The sequence below is a fragment of the Hemicordylus capensis genome, chromosome 5 (assembly GCF_027244095.1).
Source record: "Hemicordylus capensis ecotype Gifberg chromosome 5, rHemCap1.1.pri, whole genome shotgun sequence".
Taxonomy (NCBI): domain Eukaryota; kingdom Metazoa; phylum Chordata; class Lepidosauria; order Squamata; family Cordylidae; genus Hemicordylus; species Hemicordylus capensis.
In genome coordinates this window covers 73,601,486-73,623,561 of record NC_069661.1, presented here as the reverse complement: position 1 = coordinate 73,623,561, position 22,076 = coordinate 73,601,486, and the positions used below count along the sequence as shown (strand labels likewise).

The 22,076-nt window shown below is 38.9% G+C and overlaps 1 protein-coding gene across 7 annotated transcripts in view; it reads right to left on the bottom strand.

Annotated features, from left to right (window-relative positions):
• Nucleotides 1–270: 270 nt before the first annotated feature.
• The window catches only part of TLL1 (tolloid like 1), a 209,497-nt gene continuing 187,691 nt past the window's right edge, over nt 271–22,076 (bottom strand). For 4 of the 7 annotated variants that reach the window (XM_053254842.1, XM_053254844.1, XM_053254843.1 and 1 more), the window contains 7 exons: nt 18,161–18,341; nt 13,770–13,892; nt 10,463–10,588; nt 9,892–10,019; nt 5,483–5,696; nt 4,517–4,767; nt 271–2,233 (listed from right to left, as the gene is read on the bottom strand). In XM_053254842.1, coding sequence (XP_053110817.1) covers nt 2,099–2,233; nt 4,517–4,767; nt 5,483–5,696; nt 9,892–10,019; nt 10,463–10,588; nt 13,770–13,892; nt 18,161–18,341 — 1,158 coding nt within the window. In that variant the 3' untranslated portion in view covers nt 271–2,098. Of the gene's footprint in view, nt 2,234–4,516; nt 4,768–5,482; nt 5,697–9,891; nt 10,020–10,462; nt 10,589–13,769; nt 13,893–18,160; nt 18,342–22,076 lie in introns of those variants that run through there. The other 3 variants (XM_053254845.1, XR_008308344.1, XR_008308345.1) reach the window with 3 other exon arrangements.

Genomic DNA, 22,076 nt, shown 5'->3' with positions numbered 1-22,076 from the left:
TCCTGCCTCTTCAGGACTTAAAGGACTATCAAAAAGCAGCATGCACACGTGGCACAGTGCTAGTCTTATTAGAGGGTGGGATTCAGCTTGGGTTCTCCCTCCTCAAACTCCAAAGGGCTATTATCCCTCTCATGCACAGCAGCATTCAATAACCCCTACCTGTTTGGGTTACTGCAATGCTGTTGTAAGCTTTCTATGTGTGTGCCATCTGGAAGAGGAAAGGAATGATACAAAGACAGAAAGCAGTTGTAAATATAAATGAGATTTACACATGCTTAGTTTTATTTTATTGTTTTTTTAAAAAAAACAAAACCCCAAACATTTCTTAATGCCAGTGTATGGTCATGGTAAGGAAACAAAAACCAAGATGAGTAGCAACCAACATCAAATGATATCAAAATATTTCTTTTAAATGAAACGTAACACTCCATTAGCTCTTGATTCTTTATTGAAGTCCTGCTTATGAAACCTTTAAAGAAAGTTGCTACAGTCAATCCGGATTCTGGTAGAACTTGGCACATGAAGTACAATTTACCTGCCCATTCATTCGCAAAACTCCTCACTCTCTTAAAGCACTCATTCATACATACTTACATGATGCATATACATTGTGACTAAAGCCATGTATGGCCTAAAGCACATACAATAGTTCTTTCTAAAAGTAACATGTTTCTACATTGGTAGCAAGTCCACTGTATTTACAACTGATGATCTTGCTCTGCAGATGGGAATTTGCTTGAGGATCACTTTTGTGAATACATATTTAAATGTTCAAGTTGTCAGTTCTATTAAATTGAATATATCTACAGGAAGATCTGTTTGATCATGTGCAAGAATTCTAAGGCAATAGTAGTAGTTGTTCCACAGGGCTAGTGTTGCCATTGCAATGCTCTTTTTTCACATGCTTAGAAAGTCTGTTCTTCTTAAGATGCAGCCAGACATAGTGAGACATTCATGATCTGCAAGTTGTTGGCTCAAAGATCTAAAATATCTTGGTTTTTGTTTTTGTTAATGTTCATGGAATAGCACCATAGAAATGATCTTTGCCATCAAAAAAATCTTATTCCCAGAAAACAAAATTTCTTCTTCTTTCAGTTCTTAGGGAAACTTGGTCTTTGGAAACCATTTCTTTTTCATTTGTTTAAAATAATAAGCTCATTCACAAAAATTTCCAAAGAAAAGCAGTTTAGCAGCTCATTACTATAGAAATTAAATCCATATCTGGCATTTTGATTGTTTTTATCCTGATTATTTCTGTTGTTTGCTGGATAAAGGCCTGCAGCAAAATTGTAAAATACTAACCCTTTTTTTAAATAGTTCTCAGTGTAAAATTTAAGGTCAGCAAATACAGAGTCCTGCAGCAATAATAAATCCAGTATTCTCAGTCACTGACAGTATCCAAGGTCTGGATGTACTAATAATTAAGATGAACGTTTAAAGCTTCAGACATTCCAATGTGTTGCTATAATCAAAACTCTCTAAAGATCAAATGATTCTGTAAATGTAGTTTTCCAGTTTTCGTCATATTAACATGTTGATGGGACAAATGAATTGTGTGTATATCATAATCCCAGAAGACCTCCCTTCCCTCTTCCCTGACATCTAAATTCTCTTTGTATGCATTGTATCCTGGATACATCACCAAAGCAATTAAAATAAGAAAGATATAAGGACAGCATTTTGAGTTGCATGACTTGCAGAAGGTAAGGTTTATTTTCCCCTCCTGGACACCAGTCACTTGTCAAAAGGAAGAACAGTCTGCTTCCCCTGAACCTAACTGGTCGAGTATGCAGGCAGCTATGACACTTATGCTGTGAACAAAGATCTTTAGTCTCCCTGGAAGCATGCAATGCCCCTTTGCCAGCTTTGCAGAGACTACCACGCATGGGGACCACACATCATCACCATAACGTCTGTTCCTCTAGAAATGGAGTATACGTAACAGCGAGGTGTTTTGGGTGTACGAGTTTTCCTTCAATTTGAACTCATGGTGTAAAAATCTTTGTTTACTAATAAGGTCAGTAAAAAAAAACCCCACCCCTCTCTTTCCATAACCATTGCTCTTTCTTGTCTCATTTCATGTCTAAGGAATCTTGTGTTATTTTCTGGTGTGAACATTATCTTGATGTTTTATACTTTTGTATCGTATATGGAATCCTTTCTTATTGATTGTATCATCCGTGTGAAAATGGAGTAAAATAGAATCACCTGCTGAATAAATTTCTTCAGGTGGCTGTGGAAACAAAGAATAAATTTTAAACGGTGAACACTGAAACAACAATTAATCAGGATGTAACAATTAACATTATTGTTTTCCTTGAGAAAAAGTGCCTAGTATCACTGCTTGTTCCATTAGCAACAGTGAACAAGAAGGTCTGGGGGATATTTAAAGTTTGAAATACATATCAAGCAAAATTTCCTGATTATTTCCCGCACATTTCTGTTTAAGCTATAGAAGAAAGATGGGTTGAGAGAAAGGCTTCTTCACCCTTTCCTGTCATTTTTTTCAGCTCAAAATTATCATTTCAAAGCTGTTTTTTCATTAATGGAGGGAAAGATATGGGGGCCTTGTACTGGTATCTTTCCCTCACTTGCAGGTGAAAAAAAGGATTTGGAGGAGGATAATTTCAAACTGGGGGAAAATGACAGGAGTGCAAAGGGTGAAGCAGACTACTTCTGGCCAAGCAGCCTGCCTAGGACTAATTTGTGGTTGTTTAAACACATAAAAAGGGTATTCACATAACCGGGAGGCAGCGAGGGAGGGCTCAAACAATCCTTCAGCATTGTTGGGAAGCCCATACAATCCATGCTGTTGCATGCAGTGCAAATCTCTGGAAGCTGGGATGATGTGCCCGAAAGCGCCCGGTGTGTGTGTGTGCACGTTGTGCGTGCACATCGCACACATGCATGCACTGGGCACTTCCGGCCACTCCCAGTCCAAAGAGGCACCAGGGCAGCAAGGAGGTACGCTGCCGCCCCACCGGACCATTTTAAAAGGTAGCACCGGCGGGGGAAATGAGGTGGGAAGGATAAGAGTACCCTCACCCATCCTTAAAGATATCCCCCCACCTTTGCAACGGCCAAACCTCCGGACGTTTGGACCGGTTCGGAGGCCTGTAAAAGGGCCTCCAAACCAGTTGATGCTCCTCCCTAGCCCTAGCCTGGGTTAGGCTGCATGTGTGAATACCCTAAATGGATATCAGAAATCCACATAGCATGTAGTTTGAACCTAAACCTTTGTCCTCGTGACATTCTCTGTCTACCTGAGCTGTGTTGAGATATATAGGAAATGGAGACCCTGTACTTGCACACAACATTCCTGAGTGCATTCCTGGAAACACTCTGCCCCCAGGCTGCTGCACTCTAAAACCCCTCCCACCCCCACTCACAGGACTTGTATGAAGAAATAAACACAGTATGCCAGAAGAAATTCTTCCTGTGATTAGAATGCTGGGGCACCCCAGTAGCCCACATCATGAGAAGGCTTTCCCCACCAATACAGCATTAGTCTCTTCACACAATGTTATAAGCATGGAGAGTGGAATGGGTAGGGTTTAAACTCATGTTGTGGTAAGGGCAGGGCTTCCCAGCAGAATCCTGGAGACTCTGTGCGGCTATACCATCCCTACTCTGTAAAGTGCCTGAAGTTCAGGTGTCTGTTTGTTTATATGTGCTGTGGGGGAAACCAGTCTCTTTTAGGGATGTGCAGAACCGGTTTGCCATTTAACTGGACCTCTGCGAACTGGGTCAGTTTGAGCGGTTCGATCGCGAACCACTCCAAACTAGTTCGGGCTGGTTCGTTAAACCGACCCACCCAGCCAATCAGTTTAACCAAACCAGTCCACATACATGCGGTTCAATCCAAATTTGGTTTGGATTCAGACCAAATTGCGCCAACTAGTTCATGTATACCCCTACTTCCTTTTAACCATACTGCAATGAAAACAGTATTTGTTTCCTTTTATATCATGAATCAAGTTAACTTTTTAAAAGTATCCCACTGAAGATCATTTCTGCTTCAGAAGTCTTTCCTATACTAGCACGGTGTTTCTGTGCTTGTTACTCCAGACTCTGTAACTGGAGTATGTGAAAGCTACTTCATTTTGATGGAGATAAATGTGAAATGTGCACACAGGCATTAGTCTGCTCTATGGAGATAATCAACAAAATGACACCACGCGAGGCAGCGTGGTGTAGTACTTAAGAGTGCTGGACTAGGACCGGAGAGAACCGAGTTCAAATCCCCATTCAGCCATGATACTTGCTGGGTGACTCTAGGCCAGTCACTTCTCTCTCAGCCTAACCTACTTTACAGGGTTGTTGTGAGGAGACACTTAAGTATGTAGTACACTGCTCTGGGCTCCTTGGAGGAAGAGCGAGATATAAAATGTAAAAAATAAATAAATAAATAAAATACTGCTTTAGTGATTAACCTTTCCCTTACACACCTCTGGATTACAGTTGCTCTGTTATTTGAGGAGGTTTTAATAACTATAATAAATACAAGAATACGTACCCCTGATCCACAAAACCGACCAAGCCTCAGAGCAGTTGTGTCATGTCCATCAAAGAGTTCTAGGTAGTCATAACCACAGTCTGCCTCTTCTTCCATCTCAAACGTTTGAAAAGTTAATTCTATTCGGTAGCCCCGGTCAGACACAATTAACCATTCACAGTCGGCTTGAACGGGATAATTATTATCACCAAACTGAGCATGGGAATAGAGGTCTCTCGACTTGCTTTCAGCTTTCAAGCGACCACCACACTCTGTGCAATGTGAAGAACGGAAAACAAAGACATTGTCTCAGTCCAGCTTTAAAACAATTTATACAGATTTAATTTAGGGGCTGCATAGGAAAGTGATTGCATGCAGAAGGCACCAGGTCCTATCTCTGGCATCTCCACATAGGGCTGAAAATGATCTTGTCTGAAACCCTGGAGAACTGCTGCCATCAGTGAAGGTAATACTGAGTTAGGTGGATTAATGTCTGATTCACAGTAAGGTAGCTTCACGTGTAATTTCTCACCATTATTGTCTAATTTTTGTGAAGCACCATGATCAGGAAAGTATTTTGAACTACCACTAGGGGTCACTATAAACTAAGAAATGAAACTAACAAACTAGTAATATTTGTGATTGGAGTGGGGAAATTGGACTAAAATATTGCCTGTGGCCTTTTCTTAAAGTAGTTTTGAGTGACAGTAATCACTAAATCTGAAGGATGCAGTGTGCTTTCAGTGCTGAAGCTGCATATTGTATCTTCATTTAAAATATGCTGACTTCACCAAGGTAGACAATACTACAGTTTGTTCTTTTTCAAATAATAAAAAGGACTGTTGAAGCTTTTAGACACTAAGTCAACAACAGTGTATTAGGAACCTATATTTCCTTCCCGTTTTATGTAAATGCACCTAAAATTAACCTTGGTTCTAAAACATTTTGCAGATTTCTTAATGAAAAAAGAGGGGATTATATTCAGACCTGTAGTGTGTGTAGCTTGGAAACCTTTTCTCTGTACAGATGCATCAGAAACAAACCGAAGGAACATTTTATTTCCAGTAGCAACAAGAGGTTCTGGTATCTTATTTCCACATAAACGTCCGAGAATTGGTGACTTTTCCGTTTCTCCATCAAACACTTCTAAATGGTCATAAGCACACTCCTGATGTTGTTCAATTTCAAACTCATTAAAAACCTGAAAAATTAACCAAAATGTTAATCCAATACTTTGTGTGTGTTCTGAGTACTAACCTGTATTATAGGTTTGCAGCTTTTAAAGGCTTTGAACTTTGAATGTCTTGTCAGTTTTGGAAGTAAGGAAGCAATAATGAGGAAAGTGGGTACAATTTACCAAGCACTGCTTCTCTGTAACCTTTTGCCAGTTTCCCATGTAAGATCCTTTGCAAGGGAGACTGAACAGCAGCAGTAGTGAGTAGATTCCTCACTCAATGGCTGTCAGATTTGGCAGGCATTGTTTAAAACCATGCTGAAAGGTTTAAAGCATATATTCCCAATAATTATCCAATGGCAGAAACAATCTGGAAAATATAGATGTTCCACTGAATTCATTTCGCCTGTTCACGGGATCATCTCATGTGTCTCTTGAAATATACTAGAAAGGCAATTAAAATGTGGAAAGAGGGTTCTGAAACAAGTATGAAACACTGCAGATTCAATATTTTTACTTCAACTTTATAAAGAGGATAAAGTAAAGTGTGCTGTCGATTCGGTGTTGACTCCTGGCAATCAGAGTCCTGTGGTTGTCTTTGGAACAATACAGGAGGGGTTTACCATTGCCTCCTCCTGCACAGTATGAGATTCTTCCTATATCGCTGCTGCCTGATATAGGTACCAGCGGGGATTCGAACTCATGCTTGCTAGGCAAGTTATTTCCCGCTGTGCCAGTAGGTGGCTACTGTACAGAGGATAAAATAAGGTTTTTTGCTTACTCATTCTAACTCAATCCAAGAAATAAGACTTTACAAATTAATCTGTCTCTATCTTTGTGAGTATATACATTTACATGTGTGAAAATGAACTTCTCCCATTTAATAATGTTACATAAAATAAGTTTTATAACTATAATTGCTGTGCTATTTAACACTCAACCAAGTCAAATCACTACTACTGGAAAAAGCTGCAACAGAATGTTGGTTCAACTTACAAAGAAGACCTGACAACAAAATAAAAGAAGTTGCTGCATGAAACAGTAATAACTGAATAAGAATATTATTTTCTTCCATTGCATCGCTTTTACCTAAACTTTAATCTGTACTCCTAGAGGCTCACGTTAACACTCCTGAATACCAACTACAGTTCAGGTTTTAGATAATGAAGCCCCTCTCATACTGTGTGGAAGATGGCAATGGTAACCCCACTCCTGTATTCTACCAAAGACAACCACAGGGCTCTGTGGTTGCCAGGGCGCTTTCCAGAGTAGCTGCTCAACAGCAGCAAAATGTCTCCGTTCAGGCAAGTCGCATTTGAAACATAAACAGCAGGGGGAGCATTCTCGTGGAAATGAACAACTCGAAAAAACAGCAAGTTTCTTACATCAGATATCGGACATCCTAGCCCTATATTGCAGCGATTAAATTCGAAACAAGGCATTGGAAATGTGAACGACACCCTGCTGTGCACGTAGGGACTGTGATGTCACAATGCAGGAAGTGTGGAAGCACACTTCTGAGATGCGATGTGCCCCGTTGCGGGGTCTAATCTGGAAAGCGTCCAGGAGTTGACACTGACTTGGCAGCACACTTTACTTTTACTGAACAAGTTTATAACAATTAGCAGAAAAAAGACAAAAAGTGCATATTTTAAGAACAGTGTTTTCAAAACGGGACTCATTCTGTTTCAATAGGTAAAGGTTATTTCTGAAAAGGTTTGTAACATCTATTTTAAAATGAGATGGATCTCTCTCTCTCTCTTTCTTTTTCTCAGGGTTCTGAACTGACATATGTCTGGCTCATGCAAACTCATGCAAATGGAGTTGGCTCCTCTGCAGATTTTCCTTGCTTCTCTCTGCCCTGCATCAAGCCAGCAGAGGGACTTTCTAACAAAGCAAGCTGAAGTATTAAACCTCAATTTTCAAAAGTAATGAAACCAAACAAGAGTCAAACATAGAACAAACAGAACTGTTGTCCCTTCTGTCTGGGATCATAAAGCAATTCTAATCTACTGAATCCCATAATGGAAGCCAGCCAAAGTACAATGTGATGCCACTTTATATGAACAGCTGTCCTTGAGGAACTGTACACAGCCCAAGTACTGATGTTTTGGCAGTGGAGAGAGAATAGTCAAGAAAGGCGCAAAGTGCTGCAGAAGGAAATACTGATACTTCCCCCTGATTTATTTATTTTTAGGGACGATTAAGCATTCTGAATAATAGAAGGTAACCACAGATGCAATATAAACAGCTGTAGAGCAATCCCAGTTGTTACTCATAAATTTTATTCAACCATGCTCTTTTCATACGGCTAAGTACTGTTATTTGGATACATGGGAAGTGGCTTAAGAACAGAACAAAATCCATTCTGTTTGGAAGTTAGTGTGTTTTATAAAGTGCTGTTTCCATTCTTTATGGTTTTAAATTTGGTAGTGGTTTTAAATTTTCAGAGAAAACAGGACTACACTGTGCTCCGTGTAGATATCTGAAAGGTCCAAAGAAGCCATTCCTCTATGCTTTGAATTATACTTTTAGTTTAGGAGCATAGTATTTGGGGTGAGATAATCCTTTAAAGCAGGAGTTCCCAACAGGAAGTACTAGTATCTCTAGGGCTACAATCCCATGCAGGGCAGTGGTGCTCTGCCCAGCATACGGCACGTTCCCCTGGTCTCTGCATGTGTGTGGAGGCTCCACGCAAGCACAGAGGCTAGGGCCACGCCACGGCCGTGCCACATGCTGACACACACACAAACACACACAGTCTCTGCGGGGTACCTGAGCTGAAGGTTTGCGGCAGAAGAATGCAATTTTTCATACTGTATAAAGAATGTTCTATGCAACTATATTCCGGGGGTGGGGGGGTGGGAGGGTCATCTGCAAATACTAGATGTGCTCTTAAGTAGTTGTGAAACAAAACTGCTGTGCTGGCCCCTCATGATCAGTTACGTGTTTCTTTAAAGTTCACGCCAAAGCTGCTCACACTGCTGAAGAGACATGCATTTTAAACTGAAAAGTGACTTGCCACTTCAAGCAGTGTGTTGCTAGTAGAAATTATGGAAGGTCTTTAGATACGCACATGGCTCTTCCACATGTACACATATAGCACTGTTCAATCTGTTAAAATCAATGGGACTTTGCCATTAATTTAAATAGAATAGGGAATACACTTTGTGTGGTTTTATTAGATATTGATTTTAAAATTTTAAATTAGTGGCTGACATCCTAACAAAGCAGATTCACATCCGGAAGATGTTCCTGTACTGTGAAGAGCTTCCATATGCAGTGCAGGGCAATTGTTCAGATCCCTGCTTCCCTTGGAAATGCTCTGAATCATCAAAATATTTCCTTCAGGACTGTGCAGCCTGCAGGGACATATTTTCAGGTGCCGCCAATCACTAGTTGTAAGCTAAGGATATTACTTTCTAGCAATATGAATGAGAAAGCTGAGAAACCACCAAGAGACGGATGTTAATAAATAAATAAAATAAAGACTGTGCATAAGACAGGATATACCACCAATATTCCTCATGTAAACCCAAAACAATGTGTCCAGGAAAAGCACTTTTATTTCCACTAAATATAATCTGCCCATTTAATTGTGTCATCCATCACACTCACTAAATTCCTCCCTATAACAGTTTTTTAAAGCTCATTTTTGAAAATATATTGCCTTTCAATATTTATTTATCTATCATATTTATATACTACCTGATCTATGTATCTCTAGGCCAGTGGTTCCCAATCTGGGTTTCTCCAGATGTTGCTGAACTACTATTCCCAGCATCCCCAGCCACAATAAATTATAGCTGGGGATGCTGGGAGATGTAGTTCAGCAACATCTGGAGGAACCCAGGTTGGGAACCACTGCTCTAGGAGGTGTACATAATCCAAAACACAATGTAAAACAGAATAAAAACAATTAAAATATTTCACAGAATAAAACAATTAAAACAATTCCACTGAATAAAAACAACTAAATAATTCACAATTAATTTTAATTAAACGTCCGAGAAAGCAATACCATGCAGCTGCCTGGCATTAAACAAAGTTTGTTTGTTTATAGAGGAAATTACAGGCCTACTGGATTGTTCATCATCAACTTATATATATTACCATCTGTAACATATTGCCAACCACAAATTACCTTAATATTTGGACAATCTTCTGAGAATCTATTGATGCACTGCAAAACATTTTTGCCAATAATACTGAAGGCACTTACTATTTTGATTCTATGACCAGGAGTGGCGCTGATTTCCCATGTGCATTCCTTCCTACTTGGGTACTTGTCAGGCCAGTTAGGGCTTGTGATAATTCCACTTGGACTATGGATCTTCTGTTCACACTCAGCTGCATCAATAATTGATAGATAGCATCAGTGAGTCTGGATGAAAATGTGCAATATCATCCAGCCAGAGAAGCAAGCTATTTACCCACTGTTTCATTGAAGGGGTAGGATTTTCCAGATGCTAAGCCAGGGTTAATCACCCTTTCAGTCTATCATGAGCATCACCTTTCACAAAATCATTATATAGAATAATAGGCAATAATCCCAGTGCCAGTTTTGTGTTTAGCATTAGATTTAGTTTTTAGATTGTGAAATGCCCGGGGACTTGCATATAGGGCAGATTAAAAATGAATGAATGGAATTTATGTCAGTGTATTCTATTATGGATCACACAAAGCTTTTCCATGCTGATAATGTGTCTTGCAATAGGTACAAATACACATGAAAGACCTTAGTCAGGTGAATCACTCAGAGTGCGCTGCTCTATAAAACTACCTCCTCCTACCTTCCTTGCAGTCATGTTTGTTTTCATGTAGCACAAATCCATTGCGACATTGACACACATAGCTTCCTACAGTGTTGATGCATTCATGCTGGCAGCCACCGTTGTCCTTTGAACATTCGTCCTTGTCTACAAGACACACAACACATTCATTATAAGCAGAATATCTACTCCTGGTTTTCAGAAAGTGGGATGGAAGCGTTTAGCTATGCTTAAGTCCAGAAAAGGGAAGAACTAAGGCACTCACCGCATCCTTCTCAACATGACAACATAATTGTACCTTAGTTATACCCATTCAATGTCCAGTGTGCAGTGCAGATTGCCATGAAGTCTATTTCTCAAGTAAACAATAATAATTAAAAAACTGAGCACAACAACCACTGCCAATGTTTAATTGTAAAGTGAATGTTTTTGATTTCAAAGTATGTCTCACCAGGGATTCAGAATTTAGCATAGATGTCTACCGGACCCCCACATCTTGGGACCCACGTCACTAGCCATGCATGGTGGTTTGCCATGTGCCTGACAACTCGTCTGCCCCATATATTTCAATCCCCAAAAGGCAGCAAGAACACTGTCAAGCCTTTGGTAGCTGCATTTGGCTTTCTGGCTCACAAGTTGTGCAAGCTTCATCAATATTATTGATACAAAAGTGGGAATGTGGACTCTACACATATTTTGAAGTAGTGCTCAAAATAAAAATGTAGGCTAAACAAGGTTTCAAGCCTAGTGCAATTAAAAAAAAAAACATTACAAACATTATGGCCTTCCCCCCTTTTAAGACAGTGAAAAATGTGCTTTGAATGGAATGAATCTGGACCTAGCATAGCACCTTGAAAACAGAAATATATCATTCAAGTAGCACATAGAAGAAATGGATGTTATGATTTGCAGGAAAATCTGCCACGTAGCAGTCTTGTTTATCAAGTAACAATCCTCTAAAAGAGCTTTTAGTGTGTTAGACACAAAGCAGGGTGGGGGTAAGGGGAATGTGAGCAGAACTAAATGGCATCAAAATTCATTTGCAAGGAGAAAAGCCAAACAAGATCCACAGACAGTCACTCCACAAGAGGGATCAGCTGCCACCATTCAGCTGTTACCATTTTAGGCGGGGCTGATCCATTAAATCAAAACTGGCAAGACTTATTCCTGACATACATTCATAATGACACATCACCCTAGATGTGTATAAGGCCCTGTCATTGCAACAAGCTAAACTAAGAAAGTGCTGTGGATGATTATATCAGAGAGATGCAAACTTAGGGAGGCAAAGCAGACATCTCCATGACCTTCCCCTTCATTAAGACGTATGAAAGGAAGAATTATTTCTTAATAAGATTACCATGCAGTTATTTCATGTCATGACTGGTACAGCAGAACTTAATAAATATGCACAAACTGCCACATCACATTAGTTTCTTGCAACTGCTCTTCTTTCCCACTTCTTCAACTGAAACTTTGGACAATAATCCATGAAAGGAATTTTTAAAAACAACCACTGTATTTGTTCTCAGGCACTCAAGTGCTCTTCTTCAATAAGCTTTGGGTGACTTCACAAATGAATTATTAATAGGGTTGTCACCCAATAAAGGCCATCTTAGCTGATTAATTTTATGAGTTTTAGTCCATTAATTAAATTTGCATAAATTTGCATATGGGTAAAAACAAGCAAGATACATCCCTACATTTAAGGGATGCATACTTTTATTTTATTATTTATTTAATATATTTGACCCCCCCACACACACACCAAAGTCTCTAGGCAGCTTACAATAACAAAAACAAAAAATTAACACATTTAAAACATATATAAAATTAACAGTTAAAGCAATCAATAAAATTCAATTAAATCATCAACTAAAAAACATGTTCCAGCAGTTATCATCTTAGAAAGGGCCTTCCATCCTATGTGATAAAAAAGTAGTAATGTCTTTTTCAAGAAGGTGCTTGCCATCTGAAATTTTTATCATTACATATTTTTAAAATAATGTATTTTTTTTTAGAAATCACACTCAGTTAATGAGTGGTCCCTTTTCAGATGATTTTTTTCATCAGTTAATCTCACCAACTAATTGATTAAATATTGCAAATGAATTATTAGAATGAATTCTCACTAGTGCCTATTTTTTGAAGTTCTTCCTCTGTTTCACATGGGGCAGCATTTGTAAAACAGGTAATTGGAAGAGAATAACAGAGATTTGTCATCTTCTGCTAAAAGTCTCTTCTACAAACTGATTGTACAAACTCATGTTTGTACTTAAAACATTGCAAAAACTCATGTATATACTTTAAAACAAGAACTCTAGAACAGGAGTTTTATATGAAACTTTTGCCAGTCAAACATGCAACTTTTCTTGCAGGTAGACTACTGACTTGGGCGGTTCCTGAAAATGTCAGCCAAATGTTGCCATTTAACGGTACATCAAATTAATGATAAATATAGAATTTACAATTGTGAACGTATTCATTCAGGCCAATATCCTAGTAGCCCTCTGCATATGTCCAAGGCTGGAATGCCCGAAGAAATGCAAGCATTTGCCCGTATTAATTGGTAGAATGACTCCAACTATTACAGTTCATTCTAAATACTAGATCAACAATACTGATCTTCTTGTTACACATAAGAAGGTTTGCCTTTTGTCCATGACAAAATTTCTCTTGCAGTCACTGAAAAGTGTTTCCCATCCTCAAGTTAACAACTACTTTCCTTAGAAAGAGGTCACATGTACAAAAAGTGAACTCAGAGAACCATTTATTAGATGTAATAAATAGATGTGTAGAAGGTTCTAATTATTTAGAAACTTGTATGCTTTCTCTATTGCTCCAAAAGACCTGAAACAGAGAAACCACGTGTATTCAGCTGTATATGTAATTCACGTTATAATAAAAAGTTTTACTTAAGTGATTCATGCTTTAATTAAATGAGTATCTAATGGCTTCTCCAGTGACCCGTGTTGAGAAATTTAAAAAGTGACAGAAAGGTCAAACTGCAGCAGAATACAATAGGTTGGCACTGTTAAGGAATTGTGAGACAAAGTTTTATCTATATTTTACATAAAGGTAGACTTTCCATCATGTGCATTCCAGATTGAGAATCTTAGAAGAAAAAGAATTAGTGCAGATTAGTTAGAGAAACAAATGTTTTGCTAAATACCTGCAAGACATTTGTTGCATTCACAGATGGAAATCAATCTTCCAGTTTTGAATGGATGCTTTGTGTCTCTTCCCTCCCCCCCACGGCCAATATGAGGAAAGATCCATTCTCAACAATGTGTTAGATTTTAACTATTCACAAGACATATGGTCATACCTCTGAGACCCTCAGAGGCCACCAGTCTGTGAATTATACGTACTCGGCCTGAAGGGGCAACCTGTATCAAGTCCTTGCATGATTCAAAAACAAAAATTTTCTCCTTGCAGGCAGCTCTTTTGTCTGTTGGGAAAAAAATGTACCAGGATGGCACCAAAGATAAGTGACTGCTCCAACATTAATCTGCTCATGGGTAGAAACATAATTATAATTACTATACCCTAGTCCCACCTCTTCTGCCAATATTCTATCATGCTGGATAACAATAAATTGAATTCATTTTCACTGTGGGACAAAATCAGTGGCCTATTTAAAAGATCATATAAAGAACAACCTTCAATTTAATAAATAAAAAACTACACTTGAAAACTGGGCAGTTAAACAATGTATTGCAGCTGGGAATGAAACAGAATACTAGTGAATAACAGTTACAGTTTAAATTATGTGTGAAGTAATTGAGCATGGTTTCCTAGTGCTACCACTTTGTTTATAAAGAAATTGATTCATTTTTCTGAGAGTACTGTGTGCTATCTGTTGAACACTCTCGGTCCTCCAAACTTACCACTATGCATCTCATGTGCATGTATGTATGTATGTATGCATGAAGATTTCCATACCGCCCTATCTAAAGGCTCTGGGCAGTGTACAACAATGTATGCAATGGGATTATAGATGAAATTCCTCAAAACATTTTACCTAATTCATTTGCAAACCTAATCACTGTATGAACTTTTGAAGTATCACTCAGGGTCAAACTAGATTGGACACAGGAGATCCATGACACAGAAATCAAATAGGGACCATGGTTTTGGAAAGGGGGTTAACGCTTCCCCTCCCTGCCATATTTGTAAACTAAATTGGTCTCCCAAAGCCATTTTTAGCCAAGTGAGGGTAAATATACAGTTACCAACATGGTGCCCATATGGTTTTCCTTGTTGGTCATACAGCAACTTCAAGGAAACAATCTAGTTGTGGAAATGGCATGAGGGAAAGAAAGAAAACAACAACAACAAATCACCATCTCCCAGTGCCATGGTCCTGATCTCATGCTCATCTCTCCATGTTCTAATAGCACTCTTACACTCCAGAATCCATTTCTAACTGACCTAGTGATCAACCCTGCATAAATCACCTCAGAAAGGCATTTTATCATATAGCTCCCTTTTGCAGTACAACAATTAAAAGTGCTTTGATGTAATATTCTTTACCATTCAAGGGATTTTTGAAGATTTTTGTTTCAACAGGATTAGTACATAACCTGCAATTGCCAGACAGTTATCAAAAACATGACTGCTCTTAATACTCTGCACAACATCCTCTCTTCTAACATCCAGTTTGCTATGAACCAATATACTTAATGTTTCATCCTCTCATGTAAGCAAAACTGTCTGCACTGTAGGATATATTCCCAAAGGTGCCTATGTTTTAAAATAATATCCTGTATATATTATGTTTTTATAATCATATCTTAATGTGACAAGGTTCTTCATGTACGACATGAAGGTTCTTCATGTACGACACTGAAGACATACTGAACAAAGAAAATATTATCTATGGTGTAATAATTCTAGAGAGAATGTTTGTGGTTATATTACAGTTCTTCATTCAGCACTAATGTCCAGGAAGGAAATGTTCTTCTCAATGGTGTCTGATGTACAAGATTTGTGATTCATTTACTATGAATCACTAACATCACTTCTCTCAGCTTCTCAGTAGCTCTCCCATGATCTTAAGTGACTCCACCCATGTTCCTTCCTAAGTCTAGAATTTATCCTCAAAACAGTTACATGGGGTCTCCTCCATCCTTTTTTCAAATACTTCATCCAAACCCACCCAAATACCTCTTCGAATCCTTGAGTCTTTACATTTAGATTAGCTACTACCCTGCCAAGTAGTTTATCTATTTTGTTAAAATGATCTATTTTGTTAAATTTTGTTAAAGTTAATAACATACTTTACTAAATCATCAGTGTTTATGAAACTAACCGAGGTGGAAACATCTCTGTCTAGGTTTATATTGCATAGCATCTCATCAATTGCAGAAATAAATGTTTTATATATGACATTTAATTATATATTGCATTAATAAGCAAAACAGTTTAACTGAACAGGAGTTGCTCAAGAGGAAAGAGGCTCATTCAGGGGAACCTACAAGTGGATCATGGCCAAGGACTTTAGCTGATAACATTTTAGGATAACATACAAACAGCACTTTGAAGCAGTTAAAGGTTTTATACAGTAATGGTTTTAAAAATACAAAATATTCATGTGAGACATTGAGAGAATACTATTGTCTGTCAATGGGAGATTATTGTTTTAGGATGTAACCTGAACATATTTATTGACACAACATACCATTCAGTCAAAGTTATGCTGGTTCCCGCCGCTGCACCTCTGTGATGAGGTGGGGGGTGGGGTTGTGCCCCCAGCACCAGAAGCAGGAATGGCGCCGCCATCTTTTCTCCCCCTCCATGTGGCCGGGCCCGGCCAATTGGGGAAAGGAAGGCGGGCCAATCAGGCCCGGCCACCTCCATTCGATTCAGTTGCTCCTCAGCCTGGCATCCATCCCCACTCAGCAAGGGATAGCCGGTCACCTGCGAGGGCCAGGTAGGAATTTTGGGAGTTGCACCAGATTGGCACTAGGCATGGCCTTTTTCGCCTACTTCTCACCGAGTCCTTTGAATTTGGGCCATAGGTGGGCACTGAAGGTAACTGGTCACTTGGCAGGAGAGTGCGGGTGTTGGGTAGGTAGATTTATTAACGGTGTTCGGATGGAGGGCCATTTGGGGTGGGCCCTCCATCCGAAGGAACAGCCCTTCAGGGTTTTTGTGGCCTGGAGGGCTGAGAATGGTCCCCGCTCAGGGAGTGGCTCGACTTAACCAACTCAGAGTTTTGGTGGTTTATGTTGGGGGTGGGTCGGGCTGTGGTGAGAGGATGTCAGGACATGGCGCCTGACCAAATCAGTACCTGGCCCTTCACCCTGGTGTGGGATGGCCCTCACTGGGAGGTGGCAATCACACGGAGATGTATCTGCACTCTGATTAGTTAGGGACCTCACTGTTTTGTTTTCTGCTGTACATTAATAAAGTGGACCTAATTTACTCCAACTAAATATGTCATTTTTTCATTGGGGTCTGGATCTGCAAAGCACTGTTGCATTGATTTCAATTAGAGAGATTTAAGCACATACTTTTATTTTATTGAAATCAATGAGAATTAAATCAGCTTAAATTTGGCTGGATCGTGTCAATAATTTTTAACAAACTGATCCATAAGCTAGCTAAAATTGAGAACTTGAATTTCACCTAGCTTTCATTCATGAAATCAGTGATGTTTAGAATGTGATATAGAAATATAATTCATCCCAAGTACTTGTATTAAAAGTGTTTTGATTATATTTACCTAAAATAGAAGGCAAATGTCTTCGGTTGCAATATTCAGGTTTGTTTTGGCAGACCAGGACCTTAATCCCTTTCAGAAATGGCAGCTAAGGTGAAGTACTTAGGAATATCACTCTGGCCACAAATCCAGATTTCCTTTGGTTAAAAATACCTATAATTGCTAGCTCAGGTAATAGAAGTAAGTATTAGGGGGGGAAAGGTAGTGGCTGACATAATGTGCAGTGTTATGTCTCTGTACTGATCTGCTCCAGGGCTGCTGTGAACTCCTAAGTAAGGATGTGCACCGGATCAGTCCGGGGCCATGGTAGAGGCCTCCGAACCGGTCCGGATTGGGGCCGGTCCAGTGGGGGTGGGGTATGGAGCTTTAAGGGCGGGGGGTGGTACTTACCCCTCCCACCGCTTTTCCCCCTCCGGCGCTCGACTTTATTGCAAAGTTTTTGGGGCGGCAGTGTTCCTCCCTGCCGCCCCTGCCCCCGTCATTGCCTGGCAAAAACAGAAGTTGAGTGTATGCATGTGCCCGATGCTTTCACCAAATGTGCATCTGTTTTTCTCTTTCATTGACTGTTCTCTTGCTGAGGGAACAAGGTACCTTTCAAAATGGTGGTTCTCTTTTAGTGAAACACTAAAAATGTTTTCAAAGATTTATTAAAAATTATTTAAAGGTTTCAAGGCATTATTAATGTCCAAAGGGATAGAACTTGAAATATACTTAAATTCTTCACTAAAATACAATCAACATTAAAGGAAGATAAATGAGGTATTTGAAATTGGACAGTTGTGTAGCTTCCTCTTCATGATCACGCAGTCTTTCTAAATAATAAAAATAATATTACCTTATTTAACTGAATCGAAAATTGAAATTGAAAACATTAAGGGAAGGGCCATTAATCTTTACCAGCACCAACTGTAAGCAAAAGCCTTCAGTGAATAAAAGATACTGTAAACAACAAAGCAATCACATCAATATACCCAAGGCATTTATTTTAATACCTGAAAAGAAGTGAGCCTTGAAACCCTTTTTTGAGACAGTATTATCCGATCTGAACTCAATTCTCATGTTGTTGTATTGTGATGTAATAACTTCAGGCACTTCTGTACCACAAAATTTGCCATGCAGTTTGGAATCAGAAGAAAGGCCACTGCGGATTTCTACATAATCATATTTGCAAACCTGAGAAAGGAAAGATCCAGTATAACTCAAATAACAATAGATAAAATGAGACATAATTAACTTTCTTTGTTGATTTATTTATAACCTTACAATTTTAATTTATACTTTCTATATAGGATAATAGTATAGCTCTCTCTCACTTCATTATGTGACTGTTTTGGTTCATTATAAGCAATACCTTTGACAGGAATGTGATCAAATATCTAATTTTTCTACCTTCAAATCAAAAATTGCACACTTGAAGCTGTAGATTTCTGAATAAGGAACAGGATTATAGATAGTTTTTTATGGAGACAGAGGGCAAAGAAAAGATGTCAGAGTTTACATTCTCTTGAAGAAGATGTCTTGGCAATTGGTCTCTATTTGAGTTGTCTATTAAATGTTGAGAAACTTGCATATTGTGGTAATGTTTAATCTTTAACTCACTACTAATTTAGGATCCTAGGCTAGCTCAGCTGTCTGAGAAAGGCCATATGCTTATATTTTAGCATGTAATGAAGCTAATATAAGGAGTGTATTATTCCCATATTCTGTCATCTGTACTGATATCGGTTGTACTTCCAGCTGTTGAGTTTAATCTACAAAGCCATTAGTAGGTTGTGATTTGGTTACCTTAAAGATGACCCTTCCCTCAATGTACCTCCATGAGTATTAAGATGAGCTGGAACACTCTTGCTAATGGTCCCAAAATCTTATCTTCAGGGAGCTGGAAGCAGGGCATTCTCCATGTAAGGAACAAACATTTGGAAATCCTTGCCTTTCCTGGTCCATCAGAGTTCTGATTTGTCGACCTTCAGGAAATAGTGCAAGATCTAATATTTTTAGGATGGATTAATCTACAGCTTCCCTGTTTGAAAATGTTTAAAAATGTGTGTGTACTGCATGCTCTTCATTATATGTATTACTATAATCATGTATAAGTACCCAACTGTTTTTGATCTCTGGATTTAAAAATTGTGGACACAATGCCACCAAAGTTAAGCACTTGATTTCAATGTAAAAGAATTAAGCACATGAATTTACCTTTTGAAGTCACACTTTTGCAATAACTATTGCTCTGTTTAAATAACTGTCATTTATACCAATAATCATGAGAAAGTTACAAAATCTAGTGCCATTTGTTCAAGCACCCTAGTATTTATTTACATTTTATGTCAGTCCTTCAAACCAAACGATTCTAGGCAGATAACAATACATTGTTATAATTAGAGCACAAGATTCTGCCTTCTAATGGCAGTGCATAGGCTACATGAAACACCTTTTGTCATTTTCCTAGGAGATAGCTGTGGGCAGAAATAACTTCTCCTCCACCATCAAGCAGGGGTTTAGAGTTCAAGTCATAATTTATGAACTCTAAACAAATTTATTACATTTTCTCAATTTATAAAGCACTGGAATTGAAAACATTATGATGATTGCAATAATTCATAAATGCCACACACACACACACACACACACACACACACACACACACACACACACACACACACACTTTAGCCACAAGCAAGCTTTCAGAAAGGTTCTGTGAATGCTTTATTTTCAACCATTAAACATTAATACACCTTTCCACAATCCACTATCTATGTTTAACAATACTACTGTTGAAGAAAGATCTATAGCCATTTGAAAGTCTATCATTTGGGAGTCTTGCATATCTAGCATCTGTTAAAATGAAGGTTAACAGAGATACCTGTGGTGGAATCTGAATATTCCACCCTTTAAGAAAATTAAATATTCCTTCCCTAGGTATGATCTAGTTTTCATGAATGCTTCTGTTCCTCCAAAAGACTTAAGACTATTACAGATTACTTTTAGCAATACTAATGTTTTAGATGCACAAGCGAGGACACTAAATGTATATTATAATTGACACTGATAGTATAAAATAGAAACTAAAAAGGCTCCTCCTGGGAATGTGATATGCTGCTTACAGTTCTGATCGTTCTGTGTTTCCACTCTTGCTAAATCAGTCCATGACAGCAACTATGCAGCCACATAAATATGACAGTTTGATCATAATGGAGACACTTAAGAATTCAATGGCACCATTCTATTTATTCCAAATAAGAGTATATAGTACTTTTGGGTGAGTGGGGGTGTCAAATGAGAAGAGGGAGCTTAAAGCTCAACCAGAGTGTTGCAAAGCAGCAGGGTATGTGTGTCTAGCGGGGGGGGGGTTCACTGTGCTCCCCTGCAGAGATCGTCAGGGTCAAATTTTCGAAGGCAAGGAGAACTCACAGGGACTGGGGAGAGCAGAAAAAATTATCCCTTGCGCATGGGCTGTGCTGCTCTGCAACACTCTGGCTGAGCTCCAAACAACCTTTCTGTGCCCTCTGCTACATCCCAATTAGGCTGCTCTGGATGTCAGCCAGTGATTTTCATATAGCAATAGGACACTCAGGGACATCCAGACTAGATGTGCACTAGATGTGCATGTGCAGCAAAGGAAGTACATGTGCAGTGTGCTGCATTCCAAATGAAAGCAAAGGCGGCAGGTGATTTTCACCAATCTCCCCTTCTTTAAAGCATTCTGCGTCAACCAGAAATATGTCTCTGAGGGTTCCACAACCCTCAGGGAAATATCTTCAGGTGGCACCAGAATACATTCAGAAGAAGGAGAAGTTGCTAAAGTCTCGCATGGAAGCACTGGTGCAGCATTACTCTGCAAGTCTTCAGAAGCACTGGTGCTACACTGGTACTTCTTCCATAGCAATCTGAATGCTTAGTTAATCTGGATGTCAGCTACTGATCCATCTTATTTATTTATTTATTATTTCTCTGTGTAAACCACCTTGAGCCATTTTTGGAAGGGTGGTATAGAAATCGAATAAATAATTATTAATAATAAATAAATAATACTGGAACCTAATTCTGTGTATCCATGCACAGGACTGCACCGTAAATCTTCATTTGACAACCTTCCAACTTGAGGGCCCAGACTTTAAAAAAAATGTTTTAAAAAGCTAGCTAAAACACAGCAGGAGGCTTTAAAAAGTATTTTTTGTGATACAGTTTAATGTGCTCATTAAATTGTACACTTTCAGGCAATGTCCTGTCATTAATTGTATGTCTTCACAGTGCCTTGCTTTTTAGGCACTTCACAGACACACACAGACACACAGACACGAATAATACTACATAAAGAAAAAAATAGTAAGTTTTTGCAGAAGACTTTGAGCTGGCTTGGACAATATTTTGGAGCCAATCTGGTCGATGATGTGAAGTAGCAAGAGGTGCACCTGTCTTCCCAGCTTTTATCATCCCACTTGAGAAGTCAGCCTATGCACATAAAATTCAATGCATATAGGCCCAAAATGTGTGATTGATTCATTTGATTTTCCAACTGAAGCCTATACACGTTGGGTATTAAACATTAAGCTGACTTTGGACATGCCACTGCTGTGTAGACAGTGGAGGCAGGGACTGTGTATCAAGTGACAGGGAGAAAGATGGGCATGTTCTAACTCTGCTCAATTTGATGGACTGAATCACCCTAAAAACATCAAACAGGTTCATTTTCTGCTTAGAACCTGAACAATTCAACTACAATTGGCTGTACTCAATCAGATTATATGTGAGTAGAGCATTGCCAAGGAAGTCCAGCACAGATGCATTGGACTTTAGAGGAGGAAAATTCTCAAAAATGAGGGGACTAGTAAAAAAAAGAAAGTGACAGTCAGGAGAGTCACATCACTCCAGAAAGCATGGAACATATTTAAAACGACAATAATAGAA